We start from the raw sequence: 24920 nt of genomic DNA on the forward strand, positions 1-24920 counted from the left end.
GAAAGAGAGAGAGCGAGAGAGAGAGAGAGAGAGAGAGAGAATGAGAGGCAGTAGAAAGGGCAAAAGAGAGTGAGTGTGCGAGAGAGGAAGACGAGATGAGATGAGTGCGATGAGCTTGCACAACCACGTTGGCACACTTGCTGATAATTGACCACGGCAGCAGAGCAAATAGCATGATGCAAATGCTGCTCATGAGTCATGACCCGAGCTTCATCCCCTTAAACGAGCAAGGGATTATGCGAGGACAAGTTCAAGTAGCGGAGCGTGCATCCTGTCAGACGGCACACACACTCCTTCCTCTCGCTGTGTACGTCAGAGCCGCTCGGCTTGGCCCCCGCTGCGCAAACACCGACGTTTCTGACTCACTGGTTGCTGCTTTCCCAAATACAGTCCACTGCATATCTCGCCACGAACGCACGCCAAAAGAGACATTCTCGGCTAATTTTCGGAAAAAATAAACCAGATACAGGCAAGGCATTTTGCAGCGTGCAGGGAAGGGGAAACAATACTGTTGGCCTTGTTAAATGCCTCCTCTGCTTGTTTGAGCATCCAAGTCCAAATTGCAGGATGTTGACATTACCGTGAAGCCAAATATTATGCATTAGCGAATCCAAGCTCTGGCGGGCTCATACCCAAAATCCTTTGCACACAGAATCTGGGTGGATAAGAGCGGTTGCTCGGTGGTGAATCGAGGTCATCTCACGTCTGCCACACCTGATACGGCTGCCGTTTCAGTTGTGGTGTTTTCGTCAGAGAATTGACAACTGGTTCAAGGGGAAAGGCACAAGAACCTTAACCACTTGAACCCTATATACTTGGTTGACACGACAGACTAGTTACCAGGCCCCCTACGTTTCCCCTCAACACTAAATATCTTTGCAGAAAATAATTGATCTACCGTCGTAGAGTAGAGTTCCTATTTTGTAGTTACTATTTTCGCCGAATGTTTTCCCCAGAATAGGGACACTAGGGTTCATGTGGTTAATCATTGTTCAAATTAAAGGTCCTTTAGGGAATATTTTTAGTTTTTACAGATTCACCCAGTTGATGGCTGGTCAGATGGCTCCCTTCATCAAGAGCTTTGACTGTGGTGAAAACAATATTTTCATGTTTTATTTCAAAATACAGCTGCATTGTGATGATTATGAACTAATGACTGCAAGAAAAGTCTGAATGCAGCCACATTCCATTACCTGAAAAGGGAATGCTTGAAGATGGCCTCTGAGAAGGCCTGACCCAAAATCCTGGGACTGGCCTGGCTGTGCTGCCCAGCCTGGGCTAGCCCTACCCTGGCCAGGTGTCTGGTGAGATGAACCAGGAGCTGGTGGTTGGTCTGGGGAACACTAGGAGAGTCCAGGATCTTCTTCAGCCTCTCTCCACACTCCTCTACGCTCTGGGTCTCTATGGGAGGAACAGAGCAGGAGAAGAGGTACAGTATATATTACTATTAGTTTGTACAAAATGCAGCACGGTTGTATTAATTAGCCCATTAAGACCTGAGGCCCATTAACACATTGATTGCCTAGATCGAGTCAACTCGTTTTTAGAATCCATCGCTTGATTGCCTAGATCGAGTTAACTCGTTTTTACATTTTTGGGGGAAAATTCCACAAGGGGCGACCTAACACAGCTTTGGAATGATCGATCGTCTCTCAGAGAAGAACAATGTGGATGTGACGTCATTCCAAAAAACGTCACTTCCATCCGCCCCAATGATGGGATTTTCAGAAAAACGGCTGTAACTCAGTTTCTTTTTTTTCCATTGAAAACCACCCGTTTTCAGCAGACCAAAGCTCCAAAATGGCGGATCGCGGTTGGAAACTTGTTGTTCCCATGGATACACAGATCCTTCCGTCTACTCACAGGAAACTTTTTCCGTGTGTTTTTTTTACACAATGTCGGTTCCACGGCGTTTCAAATATCATCGGATTGAGGTAATTATACGCCGGCACGGGGATAGAAAACTATGTTTAATATCTTGGCAGTCAATGTGTTAAGACCTTTAGATGTCCTCTAAATCCAGTTTTCTGAAAAACGTATGTTGCTTCATCAGTGGTGCTCAAACTTTTTCATGTCAAGGATGTCCAGAAGCAAAGATTTGAGTTCAAAATGTTTGCTTAAAAAAAATATATATATTCAAAGATTTGCAAAAAAAAATCACAATTCTTCAAAAATAGCAGATCTACAAGCTCATAGCGCGGCACAAAGTGACGCGCTATGAGCTTGTATATCTGCTATTTTTGAAAAATCGTGACACACATATGTAGCTAAAAACTAAAATGACACAATGCTGGACCAGTGATCATATTGATCATTGCTGTCTGGGAGAAACCTTGTATCTCCGTATTTTATCTTTTTATGATCTGTATAGAGTCAGGCTGCTTTGTGTGCAAACATGTGAAAGCTGCAAAAAGGGAGAGGTCACATTCAAAGAATCAATTGTTTATTTCTCTCATGCATAATTCCACGGTTTCAATATTCATCAGCAATTCGGCTCCAAGTTGTACCTTTTCCAGCCCAACATTGGATTCCTCTAAATCTTGGCTGACCAACATGGTATATATTTTAGTTTCCAACTTCAAGATTGCTTTTGCGGTGAGAAGTGAAAAATGAACTGGGACACCCGAGGTCCAAGTTTCTGTATCCAAAAATAAGCTACTACAGCAGCTCTTGTTGTTTGTAGGTCAAATACAAGTCGGGCAGTTTGAAATTTCATGATGTTGACATCTTACATCTGCACGCTAACAATTCCCGTACTCTCTTACTAAATCACACACACTCTCAGATCAGAGTACGGTATGTACTGTAGGTTTTGCCTTATTAGCGCAAAGACACAACATGGACGTATCTAAAAAAAAGTAATTAATAAACCCAAATGAAGCTAGCTTTCAATGGGGTAGAATAAGTGAAGAAAAGAAAGTTCACAAAACCAAAAACGAAAGCCTACACCTAACTACAGTATCTACATTACAGTGGGTGACCGTGACATCCTCTCCTAACCTAGGGTAGATAAAAGTATAGCAAACCCATGGACCCTTTACCCACTCCAGTACACTTTCTACGCCAGTTCACATCAGGCTACCAACAACATTATTAGTAGTCTAGGGGGGTTAGGCCAACAGGCTGAAATGCACAGTGACTACACTACCAAACAGTGGGGAGCACCAACTGCATGGTAGAAAATGGACAGGAACAGAAAGGAAGGGCGGCATCTGTTTTTAAACTCCCTGTGCTTCGCCAAGGGAGAAGCACAGGTTAACCCCATGAACCCTAGCGTCCCAATTCTGGGCTTGTCATAATAGGCAAACATTTGTTTCTTTATAAAACGTTTGAAAATGTTCACCCTATAATGACGTGCCAAAAATAGAGACGGCAGGTTGTAAGTGGTTCAAATTTAGTACACATCAAGTGCATAATTGCAGATACAGAAGTTGTCAAAATAGTCAAATTTACAGCAGTATCAGTCAGGCTCTAATACAGAAGACAAGAGAAGGCAGTCAACCACACAGATGCTGGGCTGTACCGTATATCACATGCTTTTTCATTTGTATGCGTACCATGTACCTAAATGTCTCTGAATGCACGTGTTACTTGCAAGGCTTTGAATGCCAAAATGGAAAATACCATGTATGGGCACACACACGAAATGTATGCGGATGTGTGTGCAATTGTGTGTTATGGCATTTGTGGGAGTTGGTGGGGAAAAAAATAGCTGAGCAGACATCCTGCATGCGCTTATGAACCTCCATCACAGAAAAGGCCGTAATGTGTTTCATCGTTTCAACTAGAAACCATTTGACAGCAATCTCAACATCCCCACGGTGCGGGTGCGATTTATCCTACATAAATCCATCCATGCATGTAGCCGGCTGCTGTTTGACTGCACAGAGATACAAGCACGCGGCAGGATATCAGCCATATGAATTCAGTACAAGTCCTGCAGACAGCTGCTTGTGAGCTACAGCCTAGCAGATGCTTGGGGGATAATCGTACAGGCCCCGGCCTATGGGCGCTTGTAAAGAGGGCGCTGCGGGAGCCAGCGTGGGGGAATAACGCCGGACTCCTTTTTTTCTTTCTTTTTTTTTACTAGTGGGGTTCAGACAATACCAGTGTTTGGAGGGGAGAAGACATAGTGATGAGTTTCTTCACCGCAGGGCCTTTACCACAGCAAAACATCTGTGCATCTTCTCTGTGGCTGTCTGGGTTTCTGATGGACAGCAGTCGGAGAATCTGCACAGGACAACTGTATCCAGCTTCACACAAACCCATCAGTCCGTCTGTCTGTTCGTCAGTGCGTCTGTCAAATATATCTATAAATGGGTCTCTCTTTCTCTCTCTACATATCTCTCTCTCTGTCTCTCCAACCTCTTAACTTGGTTACTAGACAGAGGTGACTACATTGATTCTCACTCCCTCAATCAGTGTATAATTGTATCATTTCTGTAAGCCTATTCTTTAAATTACCTTACCATGCATTTTTGATTGATTGTGCTTATGAACAGTGTTTATTTGCTTCATTGTATTTATTTTCTGTTACGTTTACTATGTATGTTGCTTTGTGTATACGTGTATGTTTTTATATTATTCTGTGTGGTCCCCGGAAAGAGTAGCTGTTACCATTTGTAACAGCTAATTGGGATCCTAAATAGACTTAACCAAACCAAACTGTATGTCTGTCTCTGTCCTTCCCTCCACATATTTATTTTTATTCCGCCCCAATGGGGAGGGCTATTGTTCTCATCCAGTTTGTCTGTTTGCTATAGCAACTTCACAGGAAAACGGACAGATGTAATGACATGACACTTTGGTCCCAAGATTATCTGAATAAATATTGTGTTAAAGGTCAACAAACAATAGCCCCAGTAGCTCACCTGGTAAGAGCGAATACTATAGAGGTCTCCATGGGTCTACCTGGACCAAAAATACCTAACCATGTTTATGGGTCCGGGTCCGTGTTTTATTATGGTCAATTGAGTCCGGGTCGGTTAAGATTCTATTACATCGGGTCCCGGGTCTGTTTATCATTATGAGTAAAACCCGAGTGGATCTGAGAAGACCCGCACTCAGCGCTGATCAGGAGAGAAAAGCATGAGGTGCTGTGTGATGATTAGGCTGACCTAGGATCAGTGCAAAAGAAGGATACTGCAGTGCAAAAGAAGGAGGAAAGTCTGCCAGGTTGAAGTTTCAGCTCATCATGTGGGATCAAAGGTGCGCCATCATGGAGTCCTTCTTCAGCAAGGTGAGAACATGCAATTTAATCTAATTGTCTCTTATAGTAGGCTGCTACAGTACGTAGCTGTTACTTCCATTATGGAGTAGCCTAACTGGGTTTCAAAAAAGAGAACCCTTTTAAAGGAGAGATGCAAGGGTGAAACGAGTCCACTAGCCCCAGTTTTGCCCTGGACTAAATAGCCACATTATACGTGATGCTACTGTAGATCACTTACCGTAGAACATAAGACTATGGGCCAGTAAATGTGCAAGCATCACTTACACAACAAATCTTTTTTCGAGTTAAGAGTACTGCTAAAAATCAATTAAACAAACTAAGCCCTAACAATTCTGTTATGTCGCAGCTTTTCAAGGTTGGTTTATGGCACATGGACTGAATGTTTGTGAGCCATATGTTCCAAGGTGGTGAAATAGTGATCTCTGTTGATTTACTCTATGAGGTATTGGTGTATTCTGTCCTCTGTGCCGAAGCTTAAGTGTTCTAATCGATCCCAATAACACAGAGTGCCCAGAGACAGATGTGGAGAGAGAGAGAGAGAGAGAGAGAGAGAGAGAGAGAGAGAGAGAGAGAGACAGAGAGAGACAGAGAGAGAGAGAGAGAGACAGAGAGAGACAGAGAGAGACAGAGAGAGACAGAGAGAGAGAGAGAGAGAGAGAGAGAGAGAGAGAGAGATGTACTCATTATATACCAAGCGAACTGGGTTATAAGGACTGCCAGTGGTGGAAAAAGTACTCAAATATTTTACCCAAGTAAAAGTATCAATACTGCAATGTAGAAATACAAGTGAAAGTCAAAATGTACAGGAAAAGTACAAAAAGTATACCGGTACTTAAAGGAACAACAGCAAAAGTACTCAATATACAGAATGTTCCATTTCACAAGTTTTCAAATGTCTAAAATGTATAAAGATCTTTTGAAAATAGACAATCTATGCTCGCGACTCGTTGCGAGCTTGTAGATGCTACAAGCTACAAAGTAATTAGTAAAGAAAGTTTTCAAATGATTGTAGTGGAGTAAAAAGTACAATATTTGCCTCTGAGATGTAGTGGAGTAGAAGTATTGAAAATGGGAAATACTCCAGTAAAGCAAAAGTACCTCAAAATTGTACTTAACTCATTCACAGCCAGAGTAAATAAATAAATCAGCCGCTCTATGCGAACACAATTGGCCCATGTTCGGGGGAGGGAAGCCAGGCGGGGAGGGTGATATTGGTCACTGCACGTAATCCTAAGGGCTGGGACGGCGCCTGTCAGCAAGGACGAAGGCCCTACGTCCTCCCGGTGGAGGCTCCTCACTGGCCGAGTCAGTAAGATACAACAGCAGTGACAAAACAGAAATGTGTGTGGGGAGGAAAATGTGTACTCAAGTACAGTACTTGAGTAAATGTACTTAGTTACTTTACACCACTGAGGACTGCATCATTGCAAGTCTTGAGCTACGATCTATTCTAATGACATACACCTACGCCTGGGGCAGTTGGGTCCTCTGTGTGTGTGTGTGTGTGTGTGTGTGTGTGTGTGTGTGTGTGTGTGTGTGTGTGTGTGTGTGTGTGTGTGTGTGTGTGTGTGTGTGTGTGTGTGTGTGTGTGTGTGTGTGTGTGTGTGTGTGTGTGGGAGACCCATGGGAGAGAGATTCAAAGCCAAATAATGGCCAATCTACCATGTTTATTAAACCTCCATGAATATACTGTACCAGGCAAATACATGTGTATGACATGTCTCGTGTGTATAATGCATAATAGTCTACATAGCCTGTTATACATGTGCTTACAGTACATATTTCATAATATTTCATTTGTGTGTGTGAGTGTGTGTGTGTGTGTGTGTGTGTGTGTGTGTGTGTGTGTGTGTGTGTGTGTTTTGAGTGGGTGGTGATGGATGGCTGACAATCTGCTGCAGCCTGATTGAGGTCATGGAAGTGACCCCACTCTGTCTGGCTACCACTGACCATAGACGCTGACCAACAGACACACACACACACACACACACACACACACACACACACACACGCAGTCACCTCTCAGTATCTATCTCTGTCCCCTATTCTTCACACACAGCGATACACCGACTGCCTCACCTCTTAATATATCTCTGTGTCCCATCACACACACACACACACACACACACACACACACACACACACACACACACACACACACACACACACACACACACACACACACACACACACACACACACACACACACACACACACACACACACACACCTCGGTTATTATGGATTGTGAGTGACCTTGCGGGTCAATACAGGTCAAGGCTGGAGAGGGAACTTGGCCTGTTCAGCTGGCCACCGGGGACAATGACAGACTGGACAACTGGACACTGGGGGAGAGGAGGGGTGGGGGGTGAGGGGTGGGTTTCCAGGGGTCCTGGAGACCACCACACTGTGTGTCGTAACTACAGGACAGACCTGCACAAATACACACATAGAATTCTCTTAGTTTTCGAGTATTTCACTTCAAATACTAATAAATGTAGATTGTTGTACAGAGAAAATCACGGGACAGTTTCTGAATGGGCGATGGAGCGGTTAAGACTAATACAAGCCATTCTACTACTAGAGCATGCCCAGTAAGCTCAGCATGGTGTATGTCATCACAGTACACTTCAATTTACTACCCGTTTACACTTATTTCTTTTTTTTCTGTATCTGTCCTGTGTTTCACACTGTGTTACTGCCATGACAACTGCATTTCCCTCATGGGATCTATAAAGGTCTATTTACCTACACAGAATATAAATATCTGTGTTACTTTAACTCTGAAGGTAGCTGCATAGTACACCAGACCAACCGAAGTCAGTGCTCCCTGACCTCCCAAAGTGCTCCCTGACCCCCCAAAAAAACGTCTGACAGACAAATTGCATTTCATCAACCACCACACAGTTCTGGAAGCCAGACCCCGCCCACCACGGCTCGTGCTGTTTGGTAGTGAGAAGAGAAGATTTGTGTTATCAAAAATCTATAAGTGACGCGCTGCGAGCTTGTAGATCTGCTATTTTTGAATAGCCAATGTATAAATGGATGAAGTGTTTAAAATGATTGTGATGCTGTATTAACACATTTTGCTGAGGACCCCCTGGAACCCCCCCCAAGGACCCCCCGGACCCCACTTTGAGAACCACTGTTGTACAGTACAGCCAGCAGCACAGCTGTAAACAATAGTTCAATTAATACATGGATATCGCAACCACAAAGCGCAGCGGGGAATTTGTGACGGAGGTATATACGTACGGAGGTTTTGCCCTTTCTAACGATAGCTTGTGTTTATGAATGGTCACTAGAGAGAGATTTCAGAGGCTCATGTCTCTTCCAAACTACTGCTGCTTTTCACTATATACTGTAGCTTCACTGCTGACAGAATGAACTTGAAGCCAGGCTGAATGAATGAATGCAGGAAACAATCCGGAGCGTCTGACCGACGTGTGACCAATCACCCCAGCCAAAGCAAATGGCTACATTAACGCTGAGCTTTACTGTGTATGAATTACAACAGACCATCCAAACAACTTTATTCAGAAGAATGGGCAGACGGTTTTATTTAGCACCATCAAGGTAGACTAGAACTTAATTGCAATGTCCTATAGCTTTCTTCAATTATATCAGAGGTCTTCAACAGGGGGTCCGCAGAGTTACTACAGGGGGTCCGCCAAATCTTTGTATGATTTTTACATTAACCACTTCAACCAAGCATCCCTATTCTGAGAAGAACTTGAGCCAAAAATTGCAGATCTACAAGCACACAACGCCTCGTGCTGCGAGGCGGTGTGCGCTTGTAGATCTGCTATTTTCTGCAAAGAGGTTTGGTGTAGGGGGAAAAAGAACAGACCAAGTGCAGAGTGAAAGGTCAAGTTTACTTAGCATTGACGGTTTAAGTGGTTAAATGTCTGGAAATCCACATTAACATGAATCCAACATACACTGATGACAGTGCTGTCAAACAAGTCTATGAAGCTACCTATGAAATCTATGATTTTTTTTAAATACAATATATAATGGGGGTCCCTGCTTTATGTCTCTCTAAGCCAAGGGGTACATGGCCTGAAAAACTCTAATACAACGTCAAAAATGTAAACCTATATGGCAAACAGCCAGTATTTGCAGACAAAACTTGCACATGTCATGTCAACAGCTTTTGAGGAAATGTTGATTTGTCACAAACATTATTGCTGACAGTCCACTAGATGTTATCCCCGTCGTCTGTCCATTAATCCTCAGTCCTGCAGCTGTGTGAACGTTGCCCCTCCCCAGCGGTCCTCTCCACCTCCTCCTTCCTCCTTAGCCTCAACTCCTCAATCTCTCCTCACCCCTCCTTCTCCTCCTCTTCCCACCGTCCAGATGGACAGTGGTCAGTCTCACCAGAGGGTCTTTGTTGTCGGACATGCTGACCTCAGTCAGGCCCTCATTTAAACAAAGGGATGAGTAATTGGACGCAGGGGAGGAGGGGGAAGATGATTGCGAGGGAGCGGGCAGGGAGGGGGGGAGGGGGGGGTTGCTTCAGGGATGAGAAATGATTAAGAATAGAAGAAAAGTGGGGAGTGGTAGAAGAAGACAAGAAGAAGGAAGAGGAGGGGGTCCTATTAGCTTAGCTTGAAAAAGAATGAACACAGAAGATGTAAAAGATGGATGGAGTTGAGGAAGTGGGAAGAATCTAATTGTTGTTATGACCTTTAAAACTGACAACAGAAAATTGAATCCTCCCATCCATGTGCCGCCTGCGCTTAGCTGGCCAAATGGAAAGAGTCTGAACTGAGGCCAAAAAATGAAGTGTGAAGGTCTTTAGACCCAAATGGGATCGTAATAGCAACGTTAAAGGCAAGTTCTTTCCTGTCTCTGCTGCAGACAGCATTTTCCCTCAATTGGTTTCTGACAACTTTCACAGTGTAATAGACTGTAATCCATAATATATCTTCATAAAAAAAAGGGGGGGAATGGAATAATCCTTAATGACAAAAGTGTCAGTTGCCGAACAATTTATGGTCACTGGAGGGGGAAATCAGATGACTTATACAGTACTTATGGAAGGAAAAAAAGAAAGAAACGAAATCTGGAACAAATTGGAAATGGATGACTTTGAAACAAAGCGAACATGCATTTTAATTCTGAGATTATAGATGACGTGATATTACACTACTTTGAAACTTCCTAAAAGTCTAACCACTCCGGGTTGTAAAAATGAAATAATACTATGAGTATTACAACTAAGTATCCATTAAATTAAATTTTCGAGGCACATTAAAGGCTGACAATCCAAGCATAGAGTAATGCTTACATTATATGGTCGCCGTCGGATGGAAACCTTGAATGTCCAAAACCGTTCCTTTTTTATTATAAAAAGAAAATGTAAGTACAATATAGTGAAAATAGCCAATCTACAAGCCGTCTTGTAGATCTGCTATTTTCCAGTGCGACACTCCAGTAAGATGAAGTATAGGGCATTCATTTAAGGAAGCGTGGAAAGTTGAAACATGGAGATATGAGGTTTTTCTGCCCGATAGCAGCGATTGTATTCTCATTACGGCGCATGGCGAGCCAAAAGTAGCAGATCTACAAGCTCACAACGCGTCAACAAGTTGTGAGCTTGGAGAGCTACTATTTCTGGCAAGCGATGCGTCTTGCGAGGAAGTCTCAATCAGGCTTAACCTCTTAAACCCCAGCATTCTAAAGGTCCTTACACACCGGGGCGAATTCTTCATGCGAATAAATATGTTTTTTTTAAAACCTTATAAAGTCAATGCAAGCGTCCACATCAGTTTCGCGGAGCGAAAAAGCGTCTTTTAATTATTCGGAACGAGTCCGAATTTTGCGTATATTCGCATAATCGCCGGTGTGTAATGACCTTTATTGTGGGGAAGACTTTTGCAGTAAATAGCAGATCGACAAGCTCACAACGCGCCGCGCTGCAACGCGTTGTGAGCTTGTCGATCAGCTATTTTCAGCTAAAGCTTAAAGACACTAGTATAGAGCCCTGAGGGACTACGGTCAACCATATGGGGTTTAAGTGGTTAATGAGATAGATTGAATGATGCTCAGTGGGTTGTGTTAGTGATGTTGCATTATTAACCCTGCAAACCTAGAAAGGCAAACTGTTTAATTTCCCTGTGAGCATCCTATGACTGGCGACCTTTATAATAATAATAAAGATCAGACAAATTAAGTGGTTTTGGAAAAATATTAAAGGGGATTTGGTGGAGGAGGTCATTAAAAAAGAAATGCTGGGAAGGGAAAGGGGGATTTAGCTGTTAAACCACCATGACAAGACTGAGCCAAACCTAAATGAAGGTGATTATGTTTAATTATGTTTACATGCAAAGAGATAGATTAATTAAAAATGAACCGGCTTCAGTTAAATAGCTCAAACACACTATGAGTAAACTTTTTTGCCCTTTTTGTGGAAGAAAGCACTTAATATTATGTGACTGTAAAGGCCTCTGAACACAAGAGTCTGATATTTTCACATCCGGCGAGTGGCCAAGATGGTGCACCTTTTTTTGTCAAATAAACCAAGTTCAATTTGTGTATTTTTTCCCACAAAAAAATACTGACCAATAAGAAATCGGCATGCCATTTTGACAAAATTACGTCTACCAGGCACATTGTTTTAGTTTCTGAGCACTTCGTTTGTGATGTATGATAAATGACATAGCCGTTACATCTCCCTCACTATTTTCCCAACGGTGCTGATTCGAAAGGTAGTGAATGAATCACCAGTGCTCAAGTATCTGCACAATCAAAAGAAAATCACAATCTAGGAGGAATTTGACCAGGTGAAAGCTCTCGTGAACTGATCGCTCGCCATTTTGGAAAGGATATGTGCCATAAGATTATTGGACTGTGTGTGCAAAGGCCTTAGCTTAGACAGCAGGGAGCAGAGCTTTGAAAAGTATAACAACGCTAGCACATCTTAACTCCTGTGTTCTTCTGGGATGACTTTATGCTATTGCGTGACTCATCTTTACTGTACAAATTAAACGTTTCAGTCCTGAAATCCCTTTTCATATTACAGACCAATTTGAATCCACCAAAGGTAAATGGCTCTCTGAGTGAACCCCATCATAATTAAGAAGTTCAATTTCAGCGGGCTTTAACCTGAAAGGACCCACGCAAAGTGCTTGGCGTGTCTTCCTCTAAGTGGTTTATCTGGACTTAAAATGTTTCTGTGAATATGTGGAGAAAATACAAATAAAAAAGGGTCAGGATCAGGAGAGAGAGAGAAAGCACTCACAAAATTGACTGTGTATTGCAGTTGGAGCAAATGTCTTAGTTTGATAATCTTTTGAGAGGTCACAGGAGAGTTGGGGTGACAACACGATCAAATCCTGGCAGAGACCTCTTTCAACGCCCTCTTCTCTCCTATCTGTAACTTATCTCATATATCTATCTATCTATCTATCTATCTATCTATCTATCTATCTATCTATCTATCTAACCAGTACTAAACTGGGAGATACAGCCTTCAGTGTGTATGCTCCGTATGGAACGAATGTCAAGAAAAGCTGAAGTTAGATGCCCTTGTTTCTTTTGCTATTTTTCAAAGATTTTTAGCTGACCTTATATTGGAAGCAGACCTATGCATTTGCTTGGTGTAAAATATGGTTTTACTTTCAATATATCATTTTTGCAACCTTTTTTATTTTATTTATGTGTACCTTGTTGTCCTTGTCATGTCTGCAAAACCATTGTTGTAAATGTTCTTTTTGAACACAGGGTGAGGGCACCATTGAAAAAGAGACCCTGGTCTCAATGGATTTCTCTGAAATAAACGTTTTAATAAAAAAAAAATCTATCTATCTAACTACCTATCGCCTGCCTGGCTGCGTGCATCTGTCCATCTTATGTACAGTACATACAAATGCAGGCGCACCATCCACACAAAGCACAGAGCTCTACACTTCCAAGCGAGGGCTCATGAAAAATAGATCAGACTTGGGATGGGTTTCTAAAAGCCAGAGGGGACCGGGGGCGAAAGGTGACGTGAAGGACAGGCAGGTCAGCTTCAGTAAGGCAAGATGTGATTTGGAAGGGAGAGAGAAAGAGATGGGAGATCGAGAGCGGGTGGACGGGGAACTGGGCGAGCGCACACGTGTGTATGTGTGTGTGTGTGTGTGTGTGTGTGTGTGTGTGTGTGTGTGTGTGTGTGTGTGTGTGTGTGTGTGTGTGTGTGTGTGTGTGTGTGTGTGTGTGTGAGAGAGAAGTACACTTCATGTCCCCTACCATAAGAATCAGTCATTACTACATTAGACGGCATCTGGAGATTAGCCAAAATTTGACGCTGACACAAAGGTACAGCCAGGATGTCTTTACATCCAAGTATGGCCGTGTCTGTGGGCGGTGACACGCTATGGTGCTTACTCCAAGTGACAGAGGCACTCTGGGCCTTACTGGAGCCGAGAGACAGGGTTCACCACAGAGTTCAACCATACGGTATGGAGGAGAGGAGCACAACCTTCAGCACTTCACATTGGTTTTTACGAAGTATAGGATACACACGCACATGCATCATTATTATGGCATGAGTTACAGAACAACCCATGGAAGTCAGATAGATTGTTTGTTTGACCGTCTGTTTGTGTTGTTGTTATACTGAACATCGTGAAACCTCACAACTTTTTTCTGTCATTTTACTTGGGAGATTTTTTTGCAAGAAATGATTGCCTGCCAAAACCCCACAGCACTCGATATCAGACAGTGAACTGCAGCAGAAGTTGACGTAACTAAACGTTTTTTGGAAAAGCAGCCCGCTGCGGGGTTCTCTCCAGCACGGATTAAAAATCTGTGCTGAGCACAGACACACTGGAACAATTTAGAAGCAATCCAGAAAAAAACCCTAACTGCTGCTTATGTTGATCTAACGTTAGCAGATGTGTTTTCTTGTTGTAAATTGCGATTGTGACCGGTTGTACGTGGGTTTTGGCAGCGAGGTGCTGTCCCCTCTTCACTGAATCTTTTAGTGATATGGAGTACCAGACCGTACCGGCTTACTTTCACCCCTGGAGGGGAGGAAGATAAGGGTAAAGCAGCAGCAGGCACAAGCCAAACGCTGGCCAACATCGACTGAAACTAGTTTGGTGTGTATCCATGTCACATTAGCGGGTTCATAGCAGGATATTTGGTTCACTAGCTGCTCAAAGGTTGCTCATTTATGTGTGTGTGCGTGTGCTCAAAGATGACACTTCAAACTCACACTGGTAGGGATCGGACAAGTGACTTTCTAGTCAAAGGTCAGCCCCTCGACTTTAATGTCAGTCTTCTGTGCCATTGTATTCACGTAAACTGAAGGGTACTGTAGGATTTGATATTGTACCTTGTGCGGTGTAGACCAGCTCGCTGTAGATCATGGCTGGGATGATGGGGGCAGGCAGGTCCTCGAGGACCCCTCTCAGGGTGTCGCACAGAACCCCCAACTCGTACTGGTCCAACTCCACTGAGACTGGGTCTAAGAGAGAGAGAGAGAGAGAGAAATGTTACGCATTCTATGCACGATATTCAGATTAGGCCTTATAGTCCATTACACCGGTTTAGGTTTTTTACAGCAGCAGATGCCATAAAAGTTAAATATCACCGGCCAAAGGGCTACCTGCTGCGATTTAGCAGCCAAAGAGGTTTCTATAAAAAATGCATGTGGTAATTAGGTCACACCGGCGAACAGCATGGCCAGAGAAAAGCGAGTCTCACGGTCACTCTGGGAAGGAATAGGAACGCTATCTTTTAAGTGAGAGATAAAAGAGGCTCAGATGTACTCCGCACGTGAGAATGCACAAAATCCTCTGCCAGTTAGACAAAACAACCGATAGCAAGTGTGCGCGCGTGCGTATGTGTGTGTGTGTGTGTGTGTGTGTGTGTGTGTGTGTGTCTGGTTTTGTGTGTTCCTACAGATTAGCAGAGGACAAACCACGATGTGCCACTGACCGTTCCTTTCTTTCTTTTCATTATTTGGCCTCCATGTTTCACCCCAACCTTCCCCTTCCTACCTCTGCCCTCCGTTTGTCCTTGCTGTCCCTGAACCTGCTCCTCTTCCAGTACGTTTGGCCTTCCTCTTCCCTCTTCACCACCACCAGCCCACCCTTGTATCTTACTATCTCTCCATCATAGGGATGTGACTATCAATTATTTTGTTCACAATGTTTTCCTAACCCTAACCCTAACCCTTTTGATTAATAATGGAGAAGTGCTTTTTTCCCCTTACATTTTTATTATTTATCAACAAATCGGTTAACGTATTTTATAATTTCATCATACAAAAATAATTGAGGAGGGAGACCACTGTACAATGCAAAACAATAGTTTAAAACTTTTAATGCCTTCGAACAACAAACAATTGGCTTAAAATCTTACAGACTACTCAGCAATGCGTTTCGAGTACGAGAACTCTTCCTAAGGCAGCAATGGTAAGTGTGTGAAATCATGTCAAATATATAGGGAAGGGATCACATCATCAACATCATAATAACAGTGTAGTGCAGAAATAGTGAAAATAGCAGATCTACAAGCTCACAACGCATCCTATCGCGATGCATTGAGATCTTGTACTGTAGATGAGCTATTTTCAAAAGATTTTGATTGTTTGGAACATTTTCACCTACAGTGACATACTGAAAATAGCGATCGATTGTTAATCAATTACTTTATCAAATTATCGATATTTTTTTCTGATCGATTAATTCGATTATTTCAATTAAGTGTTGCAGCCCTACTCCATCCCACACCTTTCCCTCCACTTCACATTCCCTCCCTTCCCTGCGGTCATTCTCTCGCTCCTCACGTTTTCCCCATTTTCATTCTCCTCTTCCTTCTGTCTCTCCTTCCACCACCCCCCCCCCGCCCCCCTGTCTATTCTCCTCCCTAACCTCCCTCTATGTTTCTTAACCCCCCTCCTCCCATCTCATCTCAGCCTCATCTTCTCCACCCCCATCAACACCATATGTCAGCTCCTCTGGAAGTCAAATGGTTGTTAAATCCCATTGATTTGCCCCCTCTAACTAATGGCGGAATAAACTTAACCAATCACCACAGGTCAGTAAACCGCAGGACTATTACCGTAGGATCAACGGATGACCTCTTAATATCGTGGCAGAGGGAGGAGCAGTCATATTGTCAAACAGAGTACATTTGGTGTCACCCTGGGGACCCCCGGGATTTGCAATTTTGCGAAGAGGAGAGCGCTTTTGTTTCGGGGCCTGGGATGTCACGCTGATGGTAATGACAACCGAACGATGATAACGTTAAGCTAGCGTGCTGAATCGTCAAAGCATTGATCAAGGTATTGGCTAGAGACGCTGAACTGGGTCGGCTTAAGATTTTGAAATTAGTTATGACACTATAGTTGATAACAGGAGGTTTTGCAAATTTGAAAATGACGCAGATATATGTAGTTGCTAGAATAGCAGTGAAAACAGTCAATAAGAACTACTGTACGCCTACTGCTTTGAAAACAAATCATACCAGCATCTCAATATGAAGGACCGTCCTCAAGACTTTTGATTAGCTGTCTGATTATAGACTGACTTTCAAGTCTATTTGTGAGGCTGTTTATGAGCTATTTGACACAACCGAAGATGGTTTTGATGTTAATGTACGTGGGTTAATACTAATAGTTTAGTTTTATTACATATAACAACTTGTGAAACCCTTAGCGTCCCTATTCTGCGGCAAACATTCCGTGGAAATAGTAGATCTACAAGCTCACAACGCGTCGTAACATTTTCAGCAAAGACAATTGGTGTGGAGGGGAAAAAAGAGCAGACCAAGTACAGAGCCAACGGTCTTACAGTTTACAAAGTGTTGAGGGTTTAAGTGGTTAAATGTCTGAAAACACACATTTAACATGAATACAGTATGTAGTGGGGGTCCCTGCTTCATCTCTCTCTCTCAGCTAAGGGGTCCTTGGGCTGAAAAACGCTGAAGACCCCTGCTCTAGGACAAGGGCAAAGCAGAAGTAGTAACAGCTCTTTGAGGCTGTTTCTGGCAGAGCCCACTTTACACACACATTACGGGTACGCTTTAGAAATGCACAGCGGCGACACTGTTGAGGCTAAATTGGCTCAATTTGGGCTCCTGCACTTTGAAAAAAAGAAAAAGAGGGGTGAAGTGAGGTGTCCAGGCAGCTAGCAGCTGTGTGTGAGCTGAGGACAGGCTTCAGTCAGCCGGGCCTCGTTTAACCCATTAAGACCGGGAACGCATTTCCACTTTATCCATCATTTTATACTTTGGCTATTCAAAAACAGCAGATATACAAGCTCATAGCACGGCATCGAGTGCCGCACTATGAGCTTTTAGATCTGCTATTTTTGAAAAATCGTCAACATTTTGTGCAAATATTTGAATATATATATATATATTTTTTAAGGGAATATTTTTAACTCAAATCTTTGCTTCTGGGGGGTCCCTGGAACAACATTTTGAGATGGGGGTCCGTGGCCAAATACATATAATTTTGGGAGTCCTTGACCTGAAAAAAGTTTGAGAACCACTGATTTTATAGCAACATAAGTTTTTTTCAAAAGAAGCAAAGATTTGAGTTAAAAATGTTCGCTTCAAAAAATGATATATATTGAAAGATTTGCACACATTTTCACGAATTCCCCCCAAAAATGGCAGATCTACAAGCTACAAGCTCACTCTGTGCCACGCTATGCGCTTGTATATCTGCTATTTTTTTTAATAGCCAAAGAAATCTTAAAAATGACACGGATGCGTTCCCGGTCTAAACGGGTTAATCACACCTAATGAAACACACTCTGGGGGCACGGCCAACGCCACATCATTACACCGCTCACCAGGGGATTGGAAATGAGAAATCCCTAGATCAATTATTCTCTCTCTGTCTCCCCCCACCACCAATCACCATGCCTCTGTCTCTCCCTCTCTCACCTCCTCCACTTCATTTACATCCTCTTTTAGCCTCCCTCCCCTTGTTTCATCCTGTCTGTCTGTCTGTCTGTCTGGCCGGGGCTAAAGGCCCTTCTTCTCCCCACTTTGCTTTCCTCATTACATCACACCCTTCCTTCAAGTCTCCCTCTTTCCTTCAGGCTGACCGGTTCCTTTCTACCGCTCTGCTGACTGAACGGAGCTCAAGCCAAGTGTGGCAGTATACGTCCCCCCGGACCCCCGCCCCCCCCCCCCCCCCCCCCCGCCTCCCCCCTCAACACCCTTCCTCTGCCCTGTGTAGCAGTCCCTCCTCAAATACCCCTCTGCTGCAGTGCTGATTTCGGCGACTACAACTATGACAGAAAATGTTCGTCGACTACCTTTTTTCACTGACGAAAACTAAATAAAAACTAAGCTACGATGACCGAAACTAAGACTAAATATATTGTCAATTTCGTCAACAATAAAAAAACAGATGACAATGTTAGGGAGGGACTATAGCGGAGAAGAGATCCAGTAGAACTAAGACAAGTCATTTTATGTTCGGTTGCACTTGGGTGTTGCACTCTAAAAATAGCAGATCTACAAGCTCGCAAGTGAGCTTGTAGATCGGCTATTTTCAGCATGCAACCAAGTGTAAAATCAGCCATTACGACGCCATCAAGGCCCTATTCAAAAGACTGTGACTTTTGAAATGTGCTGTCAAAATCAACACTGCTCTGCTGCCCTGCACCTCCACTCCACTACTGGCTCTGGCTCTTTTCCCTTCTTTCTCTCTCGTTCCTCTCCCTCCCCCTCCCCCTCCTCCTCCTCCTCCTCCTCCTCCTCCTCCAATCAGTCATACCCTCCACTCTTCCTCAAAGGGGATATGGGGGGGGGGGGGGGGGGTTGGCATGGCAAATAACCAAACAGCTGTTTAATCTGTTCCCACACGCCACACACAGACTGGGGCTCTGAACCAGGGGCATGCCAGCCCACGTCTAACCAGGTCAAATGTGAGTGCCGAGGGGGGCAGAGCAGAGCGACAGGGCATGACCCCCTCCTTATGATCTGGATGACATGGCCACCAGACAAGGACAGGGATGGGGGGGAACCAAGCACAAGGCCAAATAGCATGTGTGGCCATGGAAGTCTTTCTGTCTGTCTGTCTGTCTGTGATGTGTGTGTATTAAATGCACACGACACACACACGCACACGCACACACACACACACACACACACACACACACACACACACACACACACACACACACACACACACACACACACACACACACACACAGTATCTATATCTGTAGATACACCCAATCTCTCTGGGTTGTTGGAGACCTACAGTATAGTCTGAATTGTTTTTCATGAGCCCTCCCTTGACGTTTGGAGCATTATGCTTTGTGTGGGTGGTGTGCCTGCATGTACGACAGACAGACAGACAGACAGACAGACAGACAGACAGACAGACAGACAGATAGAGATACACATGTACGCGTGAACGCACACACAGCATTATTATTGATCATGTGTTTCTATGTGTGTCTGCCTGGCTGACGTATCGACAGGTTGTGGGTAATTTTTCTAATCCCCGTCCCTAAGGGCCTTCTATCACTCATCTCCATCCTCCATCCATCCATCCCACCCGTTTCTTTCTGAGTTTGTCCTATCACTTCTTTGTAATTCTCTTCAGATTCATACACCTATCTCCTCACACACTGCACTCACGCACGCACATGCACGTATATATACTTTATTGACCGGGGTCAATACAGGTCTATACTTGGCCCCTTCCTTTTTTCCCTCGATACCAAATCTCTTCGCCGAAAATAGCCTGATATTTATGCAGAATGTTCGCCTACAGTATTATGATATTCCCCAGAACAGGGACACTAAGGTTCATGTGGTAACCTAACTGATCTATCTCTAACCCTAACATTAAAGCCTCACTATGTAACTTTTTTTAATGAATACATTTAAATTTTGTCCAATCTGTATGGTAGACTATGTAATATAACTTATACAATTGGGGTGGTTGTGTTTTGTCTCCCTGCACTTCTAATGAGATATTTAGATTGTGTCAAAGGTCATGTCTCACCTAGACACTGGATCTGACACAATTTTTTACCTGATAGTCAAGATTCTATTTATCCCCTAAGCAAGCAGGCCGGCCCTATTAGCGTAATGGTAAAAATGTCAGCACTTGCGCAGGAAACCTTGTTCAAATCCGGGGTAGAAGAGGAAAGTTACAGTAATGCTTTAAACTTGAAGGACACCCTTATCTTATGAAACTGCAGTGAAATCAAATTGGGGACACCAACTTTGTCCTTAATTAGACACGTGTCCCCAATCAACTGGTTTTCCTCAGCCCCTCCCCTCCATCAGTCAGTCAGATCATCAAGGTTGAGTCTCAGATTGTGTATGGATCAGTCTACAGATGGTTAGATGAATGCATGAATGCTTGAATGGACATGGGACGGGTCAATAGAGTCTATATTGGACTCCTGCTTCTGACAGAGAATCCAATTGACAGTCTATCTGACAGGATTTGATGTGCGTGTGTGTGTGTGTGTGTGTGTGTGTGTGTGTGTGTGTGTGTGTGTGTGTGTGTGTGTGTGTGTGTGTGTGTGTGTGTGTGTGTGTGTGTGTGTGTGTGGGGGGGGGGGGACCCCCAGCGAATGCTTCGCTCTGTGACATTGTGTCTAATGTTGGGATTGAACCACCAACAGAGCCAATATATCAGCATTATTTGTATTATAGTCCATACTATATGTGCGCTCTTTGTCAGGGTCCTTGGACCCCCAGCGAATGCTTCGCGGGGCTGTGTGTGTGTCCGTCCGACCTGGAGCCTCCCAAATATTTCTCTCGCTAAACCTGGCAACAGTCGGATAACAAAACTCACTCAGACAACAGACCGCACGGGGCCGCGCATGTGCGAAACATGCCAATTGTAATATAGGATGTACGAGATGTTGTGGACGAGCTGTTGTGGACCATGTACGCGATACTCTTTTCAGCTCAAGACCCAAAAGGTACATTTGGTGTTAACCTGGGACCCAATCTTACAAAAATACCAAATAACCACTTAGGCCCTATTAAATATTGAAAATAGGCAATCTAGCTTGTATTTACTATTTTCACTATTTCAACAAAAGAAAATGTCTCAACATTTATTTATTAATTGAAAATGTTTTGAAATAATGTTTAAAACATTTTAGGATTTCTTTAGGAATTAATATTTACTTTGGATCCCTACAAAATGTTTTGGAATCAGTGCTCTTAACTCCCAGATCTATTGTGCACAGTACATTCCCGAGTGTTAATATGGGTCCACTTGGTTACGGTACATTCTTTTTACAAATAGATAAATGAACACTGGGGATTTTACTGCGTGTGCAGCACATCTGCTCTGAGTTTTGACCACCCGAGTGCTTCTAATGATGCAGAGTGAATGTGAAAAACCCAGCCTGAAAATCGCATTATCCCTGTAACCTTGGACGGCTCTGTCAAACATTTTGTGAACATTAAGGAGCCTCACCAACAAGGCTGGAAGCCAGACAAGCATGTCTCTCGTCTGTAATGAGGCTAACAACATTATCTGGAGATGAACCAGAAAGCTGAGCGCACAGCAGCACAGGACATGCCCGGACACCCACTCCCTGACAGGGGTTTAAACGGAGGGCTTTGTTGACGTGCATAACGCAAAAAAAGACCACAAAAAAAAAACCAAGTCTGACGCATGTATGGATGTGCCAACCAACTGTTGTCATGGTAATCACTCCGACTCTATATTTGAATCAACTTATAAAGAGGTTGGTAGCCTGAACAGTAACTGTTCTATTGGCTGGAAACCAGTCTTGTGGCCTCATACGATATTTGGCTTTAGTCAGATTCAGTGAAATAAAATAATTGCATTTAGTTTAGTTCATTTAGTTTAGTTAGATTTTGTGTATGTATGTGTGTGTGTTTGTGTGATTTTGTGCGTGCGTGCGTGCGTTCGTGTGTGCGTGCGTGCGTGCGTGCATGTGAGGGACAGAGAGAGCATGTGAGTGTGTATGTCTGTATATGGTAGGTGGGTAATGACCTCGCTAAATGACTAATATGTATGTATGTGTGTGTGTGTGTGTGTGTGTGTGTGTGTGTGTGTGTGTGTGTGTGTGTGTGTGTGTGTGTGTGTGTGTGTGTGTGTGTGTGCGCGTGTGCGTGTGTGTGCGTGTGTGTGCGTGGTTAAATGCATATTTTATAAGGCTTGAGCGCTGGGAGCAAGATCCCTCGCCCTCTGACATTGACCCATAAAGGTCACATATGGAACCCATTCGGGCGTGCCGTCGGTCAGATAAGCTAGCCAAGCGTGCCATTGGTCAGATAAGCCAGCCAAGCGTGCTATTGGTCAAAAAATTACCCAGTTGCTCATTTCATGGTGTTTAAATGGCTGCTACAGATGTGGACGTGTTTGCCCTTCACACACATGGACACGGAAATACTAAAACACACAATTCATCTGTAGCACATAAGACACGCTCAGAGTTTAACATCCATTGAAAAATGATTGAGACAGCATGCTAAAGTTGGTTGTTTTGTATTGTTGAACAGCTATTTTCACTATAAAAAAATATAAAAAATGAAACAAAGAAATCCATTTCCTGAAAAGTAACGGTTTTGGCCATACAAGGTTTACAGTCGACAGCAACACTATTACAGACTACTCTCGCAGCTGACCGAGGTTCAAACCTGACCCCAGGCTCTTTGATGCATATCATCCCCTGCCTTTCCTGTCTCACGGAAATAAGGCAGACATTTGTCCTTAAAAAAAAAGAAAAAAGAAAAGGTTGATAACTGCATTAACTACAGTGCTCTCATAAAATGTTGTTGTTGTAGTCATCGCAGTCAAAATAGGCTCACCATGACCTCTTGATCATACACAGCTGGGGGTAAGACAAGAAATGTCTACATAAAATGTTATCCATTTATACATTGTGGATAAATAATACATTTATACTTCAGTTATTTGGATGGCATTGTTACCTAGAGCAGTGGTTCTCAAACCTTTTCATGTCAAGGATCCCCAAAATTGTATGTATTTGGCCACAGACCCCCATCGCAAAATATTTTGTTCCAGGGACCCCCAGAACCAAAGATTTGAGTTACAAATGTTCGATTCAAAAATATATATATTCAAAGGTTTGCACAAATGTTCATGATTTTAAAAAGCTAAGAGCTTGTACAGTATATCTGCTATTTTTGAATAGCCAAAGTATAAAAGGTTAAAGTGGTTAAAATTATTGAGATGCTATACTAACACATTTTGCTGGAGACCCCCTGGAACCCCCCCAAAGGACCCCCGGGGGTTCCTCGGGCCCCACTTCGAGAACCAATGACCTAGAGCAGCTTATATAATGAGCAGCTATAGGTTCAACAGAAAGGTTCAGTGTCTTGTTCACTCAAACAGGACACAGATGAAGTGGTGGTTGAACCAGGTACCCCTGCGTTACAGCCTGACCAATAGGTGACCCTGATGTGCATACTGCAAGCCCCCAGAGCCGAGAGGGAGCGGTGAAGCGCATTGGACATGCTGGCCGTTCACAGTTACTGCAGCTTATTACGGCTGGGGCCAGACGAATGAACGAGCGAAAACGGTTTTCGACCAATGGGCTCGACTCACGAGCTTGCTCACAGGGCTGCGCACCGAGGTGACGTAAAACGCGTCAAATAGGCCCCGCCCATCACATTTCTCAACCTAAAAGAAGGGGTGAAAAGGGAGTATGCGCTGGGTGAGCAACTGTGTACAAGTGGATGGGACAGGGATTTCCGTTATTTTTTTACTCTATGGCATACTATTAACCACACACAATGTTGGTTTCACCAAAATGGACGGGGAAAAGTTGTTTAACTGACCTGCAGCCTGGAGTCATGTGAAAAAGAGAGCTGGCTCAGATGTGTAATGGGTTCAGTAAAGACGGAAGAATTAAATCACCTATCATGTGCTGCAGTTAACAGGATAAACCACAGGTAAACGACAAGTATAACATAAAGTCATGGGTTAACCACTTAACCCATTAAAAACCGGGAAAGCACCTGCGTCATTTTAGATTTTAGCCATATTCTATCATTTGGCTATTCAAAAATAGCAGATCTACAAGCTCATAGCATGTCACTTCGATTTTTGAAAAATCGTGAAAATGTGTGCAAATCTTTGAATATTCACAGTGAAGGACAGAGGACGACAGTGACAGTGTAAACGTGGCGAGCACATGGCTGGAGGGACAGCGAGTGCATTTTCCGGCAGCGGCTGCTGCCGGTGGCGGCGGCGGCGGCGGCGGCGGCTGGAGCTGCCGGTGGCGTCAGCTTTGGGAGTGTGCTGCGTTTGTGTAACGCAGTCCCCACTAATATTATTTACGATTCTGTGCCTATCGGTACATAACTCGGACGCCGCTTAGTCGAATAGCAGACCATCGGCCGGTCGTCGCGGGCACTCGCGCCTGGAGGCGCTCGGGCGCGACTCCTTGGCCTCAAGGTCTGCTGATTCGGCGCGGCTCCGTCATGGTCCAAAACTATACTTTATCGGCGGAAAAAGAAGTTGACTGCCGCTCCTCCACCGGCAGTTCCGCGACTGCCGCTCCTCCACCGGCAGTTTCCGCGGCAGTTCCGCTGCTCCGCCGGCAGCTGACGCTCCACCGCCGGCAGTCACTGCCGGGAGCTGCCGCTCCTCCACCGGAAGTTCCGCGGACGTTCCGCGGCTGTTGCCGCTGCCGGAGAATGCACTCGCTCCTTCTGGCTGGCTCTGCTGCCTGCCAACCTGCTGATGGAACATCCAG

At 44.0% G+C, this 24920-nt stretch overlaps 1 protein-coding gene across 2 annotated transcripts in view; it reads right to left on the reverse strand.

The window, feature by feature from the left end:
* The window catches only part of pik3r3b (phosphoinositide-3-kinase, regulatory subunit 3b (gamma)), a 232904-nt gene that overhangs the window by 97838 nt on the left and 110146 nt on the right, over window positions 1-24920 (reverse strand). For both annotated transcript variants that reach the window (XM_080431779.1, XM_080431780.1), the window contains exons 5-6: window positions 14555-14686; window positions 1194-1401 (exon numbers count right to left, since the gene is read on the reverse strand). In XM_080431779.1, the coding sequence (XP_080287905.1) occupies window positions 1194-1401; window positions 14555-14686 (340 nt within the window). The remainder of the gene's footprint in view (window positions 1-1193; window positions 1402-14554; window positions 14687-24920) is intronic.

Source organism: Gymnoscopelus braueri, assembly GCF_963280865.1.
Source record: "Gymnoscopelus braueri genome assembly, chromosome: 6".
NCBI lineage: Eukaryota > Metazoa > Chordata > Actinopteri > Myctophiformes > Myctophidae > Gymnoscopelus > Gymnoscopelus braueri.